The sequence below is a fragment of the Poecilia latipinna genome, unplaced genomic scaffold, assembly GCF_001443285.1.
Source record: "Poecilia latipinna isolate Pla-1442-1.1 unplaced genomic scaffold, P_latipinna-1.0 Scaffold252, whole genome shotgun sequence".
NCBI lineage: Eukaryota > Metazoa > Chordata > Actinopteri > Cyprinodontiformes > Poeciliidae > Poecilia > Poecilia latipinna.
In genome coordinates this window covers 503284-511987 of record NW_015112868.1, presented here as the reverse complement: position 1 = coordinate 511987, position 8704 = coordinate 503284, and the positions used below count along the sequence as shown (strand labels likewise).

General features: G+C 38.1%; 1 protein-coding gene across 1 annotated transcript in view; it reads left to right on the top strand.

Moving 5' to 3' along the window:
• Positions 1–2032: 2032 nt before the first annotated feature.
• Positions 2033–8704, top strand: part of neurl1ab (neuralized E3 ubiquitin protein ligase 1Ab) — a 41023-nt gene continuing 34351 nt past the window's right edge. Inside the window, exon 1 of the mRNA XM_015032860.1 lies at positions 2033–2523. Within this exon, the coding sequence (XP_014888346.1) occupies positions 2490–2523 (34 nt within the window). The 5' untranslated portion in view covers positions 2033–2489. The remainder of the gene's footprint in view (positions 2524–8704) is intronic.

Below are 8704 nucleotides of genomic sequence, written 5' to 3'. Positions count from 1 at the left end.
TCCGAGTTTCTCATAACTAATCAAACCCAGTTTCGCCGCTTTCTACTAAAAATCACAAGTCAAGCTGTTGGAGGAAAGGCCAATTACCAATAGGGTAATTGGCCTTACCCTATTCGAAAATTGCTTACAGGCAAGCGAGTCAACCGCAATCAGTCTGTATAAACATCACGAGTATGGCCCATGCTATCAAGCCAATACAGTGTCTACAAGGCCTGGCTGCCAATACCAGTTATGTTGACGCTTAGGCGACAAAGCAGATTGTGAGAGGTGCCCCACTGCAGAGGAAGTGCCCGACTGGATGCCACGAAAGCGAGACACTTCAGGGGCAACTGTGCAACAAGTTGCTATCTTTGCTTCAAAGGAAAATTGAAGAACATGTGTTGAAAAGCAGCACCACCAAAGCAATGCTGTTCAAGCTAATTTTGATAAAAAGAAAAAAAAGAGAGATTGAAGTCCAAATGCAGGATCAGCCAAAATGTGTTCATATGAATCAAATTTAAGAATATTAGAATAAGAAAATAGCCTGTTGAATATAGAAGATCTCTGTTTTTGACTGTAACCATTGACTGGATAATTGAAAAATAAATAAATAAATAAATAAATAAATAAATAAATAAATAAATAAATAAACAAAAAAACAGCTGAGCCCTCCAAAACAAAAACTGGACATCCAGTGGACAAAATAATGTGTACTGTTCAACCCAGAAGCATAAGTAAAAAATGTCACTTTTTAAGACAATGTCTTGTTCAAACTGGGCCTCAGCAAAGACACTGAATATCAGCCTTGGTTAGACCCACAATGCAATTGGACTAACCAGTTTTCCAGGACATCTGTGATTCTACATCGTATATAGGAGAATGACTTAATCTTGTACAGTAATTCATCCATAATCTACAGTATTCCCATGTTATGTGAGGCATTTCTGAGTTTTTTCTTGCTTTGGAGGTAGGACATTCATCAGTTTATCAACAGCAAGAGAGGATGCAGGTGAGTTTTTTGTTTGTTTTTTTTCATAGAGTGCTGCACACAACTCTGTAAGATCTTATCAGAGCAGAATCAGGGCCAGTAACAAAAGCTTAACAAGCTGATAAAGAAGGCTGGTTGTGTTTTGGCCCAAACAGAGCCAGTCTGGAGCCTCTGGAGATGACGGGGGATGTTTTACAAAATGAAGAAAATTGCAGATGACCCAGAGCTCATAAGACTGTCAATACAACAACAGAGTGTCTTCAGCCAGAGGCGGCTTCAGATTCACCATAATACCCACAACCCACAACCATGTACAACAACTGGGATAGTGTGAGTAATGACAACAACTAATTCAGAATATTAAGTCTTTTGTAAAAGATTTTTTGTCCTGTGGGTGCAAGGTTTGAGTTTCAACCAGATACAGAGCCCTGTACACATATCTCGATAACTGTAGTTAGATAATTTTGAACACAATTCTGAAAGGGCAATATTCTGCATTTTCCAGGCACATATTAACATTTTATAGCACAATTAAGTGATGCTGTTACCTCCAGTTGTTATAAAAATGTTCTATATGTCAAAGAGGACTTAAAAGAAATTTGACTTTGCGATTTGACACCTCGAAATTGGGCCTCTGCTCTTTCAGGCACTCTGCCTTCGTCATGTCAGAACAATTCTCCTCCATCATGCCATTTACAGCCATTCTTAAGAACCTTGAGAAGTAGTTTGTATGAGCTCAGCAGATTAGCAGTACCATCAGGTGTTTGCTGATTGCTGCTGCCACTAATCTGGTGGAGCTGAGTGGGGAAGGCTTGAAAATGCATGAAATACCTTGAAAAAGTGCATGAAAGAAACATAGCAACACCCCAGGTATATTGTTGATGAGGGAGTAACATTAAAGCTCAAGAGAGACATTTTACATAAAACCCCATCACCCTCTTGCAAAATGTATTAGATTACTCGAAACAAGTGTGAGCAGTGGAGAAACAACTACACAGGAGACTCAACAGGTGCGAAAGGAAACGCATTTCACATTAAAGCACAAGATGAGGGCGGGGTGAAACTGAAGGCTCACAAAACGTATAGGATTGTTGCTGCAGCTCTACTTTCAGTTTGCTCCAGCAGATTGCATTCGATATATGCAGCAGAGCAGGAACTCTCGGACCGCTGGTGTCTACAGCGTTAACAACCCTGGGAAGCTCCACCTCCACTACCACCTTCTATGTTAATTTCAGCGTGATCCCTTCACAGCGAGTGAGACAACAGCGCTTCAGATCTGAGAGTCTCTGCCTGCTGCTTAATATCGATGAGGCTTTGGACAGTCGTTGCGCTCAACCTCTCCTTCTCTCCGGAAGGTTTTTTTTTTTTCAATCAGCTTTTTCTTTTATTATTATTATTTTTTTTTATTTTTTTTTTATTTTTTTTGCGTCCTGTCAGTATTATGTCGCAGCTGAGAACGCGCTCCTGACTAAGGATCGTGGATCCAGCTCGCAGAGAGGGTGAAAGCACCTTGCATCCAGTCATGGGAGGTCAGATCACCAGAAATACCTTCTACGGTAAGGACATCTCGCATCACGGTGCAGGAGGCATTCATTAAAGCTGCCACGGATCACACATTTGGGTTTTGAAGCGCGCCTCAGAACAGAGTGCGTGAAATTTGTAGGCGTTTCTGTCAGTCTGAAATAAAGTCAAAGTATTCAAAGGGCAAGTTTTAGCCGCGTTTGGATTAGTGGAATGGTTTGAAATGATAAAAAAAAAGAAAAATGTTTTGTACATATAGCAGTGTTTTGCAGCGTTAACTGTACAGCCAATGTGGAAAGTTTCAGTTTGCATTTCTTTTTTAAAGTTTTGGGTAGCAGCTGGTAAACACAACAGATTCAAGTTGCTAAATTACTTCAGATCCTAAAGGAAAGGAAAACACCTGCTGTTCTCCTGAATACCATTAGCGCTAGTTTTAACTGTAACTTCCACATTAGTGAATAAAGCTGATTTTTCATTGAAGATATGTTGTTTAAGATGTTTTCACTATGAATATTCAGAAAAGAAAAAAAACAACATATTGGAATTAAATAGATCAGGCTCCAAATGTAGATAACTGTTACAGTTTTCAAGATATTAAAACATGTAGCGAAAGATATATTTTAGCTTATTTGCATGGGGAATTTTAATCAAATTAAGTTTGCGTTTGAAGTTATAGATAAAATGTCAACATACAGAAAAGATCACCATTGATCAAGACTATATCTAAGTCCTTATTAATGGTAACTGAGTGCATGTTCAGCAGGTTTTTTTCATTGTTGGCCCCAGGTTTCTGAACTTAAGGCCCCAAAGGTGACTATGACTATGTCATTATGTTACCTGACAACCAGACTGGACGTGTAACAAGGTAATTTCCCAGTAGAGTAGCTGGACATGGGCCAACTCTTTCTGTTCTGTTGTTGAAGTAACAATAAAGTAACGGACAAGGATATTGTTTTGACAAAAAAAAAAAAAAAAAAAAAAAAACTGGCTCCATGACAAAAGCTCTGTCATCTCTCCCTTTTTCCTCATTTGGAAAAACAGAAACGGTTTTGGTTGTTGTTTAGCTGTCAAGACGTGATACTGGGGAGTGGAAAATCATTTAATAATACGCACAATTTATGCACAAGCACGTTAACTAAGAAAAAGGCAATTTTTTTTTTTTTTTTAACCCGTGTCATCTTGCGAAATGTTTTATTTTTTTCCGTGTTTTGATTTTAAATGTTTTGGATGTCTTCATCAGATAAGATGCTTAAATTGTTGTGCAGCAACATCTGTTGCTTTCTGTTTTTGAAAAAATGCTAACAGGTGGATGCACGCTCAAGACTTGACAATTCAAGTGTTCGCTTTTACTTCTGTTTCTATTGTTTTCAGTGTATATTGTTGATCCACCTATTAAACAAGTCTGGACTCCGGACTTTTGTTTAGACTTCACCTGACTTTAGAAGTTCTTTGGTCTTAATAACCAAAGCCAACTTTAAGATTTTATCACATTACTGTTGACATGAGCCATTTTGTTGACTCTACAGGAATTTGACTCAACTTTTTGTATGTTTAATGAAATCAGCTCACAGAAACATTCTCTTTTTTGTACACTATCACAACCTTAAGATAAGAAAACCAAGTTGTTTTTGTATGTCTCATTTCTCCATAGTATTGCCAACATGTTTATTTTCTCCTACTTTACAGTTTTGTTTTGGCATTTGTGTAAATGAAATAAATGAAGGGCCCCTTTATACTTTGTCTTCAAGAAGCACCTGAGGGTGAAGTCACGCTACCTTGAAAGTTTGCACATTTTTTATCCTGCTCACATACTTTAAAAAGAAAATCTCAATACCTAGAGACAAGTATTCTCAATTATTTGTTGATCCTAAAAGTATGACCATCAGAGGAAAACAGCAGTTTATGTAGCATGCATGTTTCTGGACAAAGGCAAGAAGGTGGACAGAGGTCATATGGGCACACAGAGAAGACACTGACTCAGAAAGACATCGTGTCATCATTTTCTTCGCAGAAGGATACCCGCCTGCCAAACTCATCACCAGGACCTGGTTGAACTATTTTGGCAGAGCTCTTTGCGAAGTGTTGTGTGATTGGTCAGAAGTTTGTTGCTCCAGTGTTTAATGCGGAAATACACATCAATGTTGATATTTGTCTTAAACTATTCCTCTTCCACTGTCTGGTTTTTGTTTCTAAAGGAGACATGAATACTTCTGACGATATTTGAACCAATGCAGTGAGGAATTATGTACATTTGTACAATTGTTCACTAAATAATGACTATATTTCTAAGATTCACAAATAGGACATTTTAACTCCTGGATGGAAAATGTAACAGAGGAGTTTGTCGGCAGAAAAGTATCACGCTTGTTCCGCAATCGTTTCGTAAAATCAAAACGGAGGATACGATTCCTCTGTTTCAATATGCGCGAGTCAGGACGTGACGTGTAATGAAGCAAGAGGGTGTCCCCCTGGTGGTCAACGCTATTTTATGAAAGGTGTGTGTGAATGCGAGTGGTCCGCAACCACGTGACTGCAAGCCAACTGTTTGGATCAAGTATGTGGGAGCCTTTATACAACATAACCTTGAGTCATGACTGATGAGGTGAACAGCTACAAAGTGAATCTCATGACAGTCACTAAATTGCTGTCATTTAGCTTAGAAATTTGGCACAACTCAAAAAGAAGATTATTTATGTCTGTAAGTCAAAATGCTGTACCGACGAATGTTAACTGTGTGCACTCCTCCAATAGAGTGTTGTGAAATTTGTCTTTGCATCAGAACATTTGAGTTGCTTGGTTGATTCACACAGATCCTTGTTGGTGCGTGAAATTATTTGGTTGAGAAAGCCAGTATTCTTCCACATCTCTGAGGATTTCTTCACATTTCTACAAAATGATAACTTCACAGACCTCCTTAAGTTTTAAGTATCACACTTGTCCTCCTCTTTGGAAGAAGTCCTCGAGCTATGATGTGTTTGCAAAAAGTAAAAAATATACGTGACTTGTGGCTCTTGTGCATTCCTTCCAATGTTTGTCTAGTGGGCCGTGATACTAACGTCAGACTGTGCTAGGACATTTATTCAGGCTTCTATAAAGATCTCCAGCCTTGTAGAGAGAGCAGAAGGCCAAATCCCACACACTAAACCTGCTTACTGTCTCTGGACTGTCTGCTTCAATTCATGACGGCAGAGGCAGTCATCTTGTACATGACTTTATCCATCTTCGGGATTTTTATCTCATCTTTGACAAGGCGTGTTTCAACTGTCGTGCCAATGTTCTTGCTATTGTTTACCTTGTTGGGTCGCATTCCTTTGCACTCACTTTGCTTGAAAAAAAAAGGTATTTTGTGATATTTTATTTACCTTTTTCTTATTGGCTAAATGTTTAGAGTGCAGAAAACTGTCCATGGGGGAAAAACAATTTTGTTTTTGAAAAAAACTCTGCATTTGATTTCTTTTACTGTATGTTTTGATGTTAACATCAGCTAAAATGAAAATAGAAAATGTATTTACAAATAAAACAAGTTCTATATACAACAGCCTGGGTCAATATGAAACATTAATTACAACCTCAGTTCAATAACTACATGTGTCACTCTTGACAGCAAAACTGCAATAACTTATTTCCAAACACTGGTCCAATCTTCTTTCTGGAATTGGTTATATTCCACTATAATGGAGAGCTTTCAAGCATAAACAGTCTGTTTGAAGTCATGTCACTACACCTGATTTAGCCAAACTTTGACTATGTATGGATGGTTGGACAAAATCCTTCAGGATTTGCTGCTGGAGGAAACGATCCACAGTTCCTCCAATTATATGAAGTTTTCCAGGTCCTGAAGCAAAAAATACAGCCATAGAATATCACAGTAACAACTCCATTTGGGGTGGTATGTTAGCTTAATATCACATGGAATACAGACACAAAACACCTTCCTCAAAATCTTGGTCATTTAAATGTGTTTTGGAAAAACATCATTGCCCCGTCTCTTACTTATTGTTGAACCTATCAATCACAAGTGAGTCCTGCAGCGCTGTAGATGCTCTTCTGGGTCAGTTGCGATCGTTTGGATGAGTCATCAATGCATTCCCGGTGTAGGTCTGGTTCTGAAGTTTCACCACGATGCCATATGTTCTTTGCTTCAGAGTAATGCCTGTCATTGTGGTTGGATGCAGTTGCAATGCCTCAGAAAGAGCTTAATATCTGGACATGATGTGGTTCTTTTAGACACTCGATGTTGTCACACAGGCTCTACTCATAACCTTCCCTCACTGTACATTTCTGCTAGTAATCAGGCCCAGATGGTGCTAGTGAAGCTGAAAAAAATGTGGTTAATCAGTTAATTCACGAATGAACAGCAAGGAAAGTAACTGTTTTTGCATGGGACGCCGGCTTTGGGCTGCATACCTTTGTTCTGTCAATAAACAAAATCCATATTTAAAATCAGCTTTTTATATTTACTGTGGCTATCTTTGTCTGGCGTTAATCTGACTTTGATTATCTGAAACATTTAACTGTGACACAAAAGCAAAAAGAAAATAAATGCATTATAAGGCAAATACTTTTCCACCAAATTGTAGAAATAATATATCAAAGTAGGGATAAAACGTACTAATCTGTGATTAGATAGTTTAGGGTAAAGCTGCACACCATCTGCAGGGAACTGAGATGTTTCTGCTTTGAGATCTCACAGGAAACGCTCCATTGTGTCTTAGGCTTTGTTATTGAATTGGTGCACCACAGACCTATTGTGTTTTCCTCAAGACATCACGTCTGACTTGACATCATGACTACAATATGGTTGGAGATTTGTTATGACTTCATTTAAGACCACTGTTGTGCACAAAGCATAATCCTGCATTGTTCTGCAATGACAAGAGCTCACAAAGAGTTTAACAAATAGACTGCTCTGAACCCAGAACCCTTGGCAGAGTTTCACTCCATTGTGATTCGAATAGAAAGACTCTGCAGAAATATGCTGACAGAAACTCTCACTTTCCAGCCCTATTCAGTTTATCCTAATTGCTTTTTTGTTTGTTTGTTTGTTTGTTTGTTTGTTTGTTTGTTTGTTTGTTTGTTTGTTTGTTTGTTTGTTTTATTGCTTCTGTCAAGCCATACCTTTACTAATAGAATCAACCTGAGGCGGGTAGTGATGGTCACATGTATATTCTCTGGCATTAACCTTACAAAGTCAACCATGGCGAAGTAAGAATAGCTGCAGTGGATATTTTCTCCTCTTGTAGATGAACACAAGCAGCTCCTCCACAGTTTGTCAAGTTTAGGTGTGAAAATGCAATCTGTTCCCAAGTGTGAAGAGGTGTTAATTAGGTTTAAATTATTCATCTGCAACCATGGCAGATCGTCTGAGTTTTGGAATACTTTTAAAAACCTTTAAGTGTGACAGGCAGAAATAACTGAAGGACTGTGGCAGATAAACTGTGTCTAATCAAATGAAACGAAGAGATACGGAACTTATTTTTGTTTCAGTCGAATCAAAACTGTTTCTGCTCGACAATTAACGAGAACCTCAAGTCTGTGAGAAAACACCTCCTCCACTAAACCACGGTGACCTTGGTGTTGCATTTTTAAAAGGAATGTGGAAACAAGAAAGGGGAGAGGTGACATAATGAAAGCAAATCTCTGTGAAAACAGCCTTTTTATGCCTTTGAGCAAATCTTTTATCTGTGGGAACCTCTTTAAAATATGAACGTCAGGCTGGAAACAGTTATGCACATTTTCACATGGGGAAAAAACAAAAATTTCCTAAAGTCTGACGCATAATGTGATTCACTGCGTACCAGTTTGCCTTACTTTGCCCAACAAACCCCAAAAGTTGTTTTAAGTAAAGAGAGGTTTCTATTTTTTTTTTGATTTTTTTTTTTTTGTATCCTCTCTGGTAAGGCAGGTAGCCTGAGCTTAACTACAGTTCCTTGGCAAAGTATTCATACCTTCCTCTTCCACTTCATAGGTGAAAGAGAAAGGATATACAGCTCTGGAAAAAAACTCAAGAGACCACTTAAAATGATCAGTTTCTCTGATTTTACTTTTCATAGTTATATGTTTGAGTAAAATGAACATTGTTCTTTTATTCTATGAACTACTGACAACATGCCAACAATATTGCAAGCAAAAATTATGTAGTTATTTTCAGAAAATGAGAAAAGGTCAAAATAACGAAAAGGATGCATATTCATTTAGAAACAATAATACTAATGT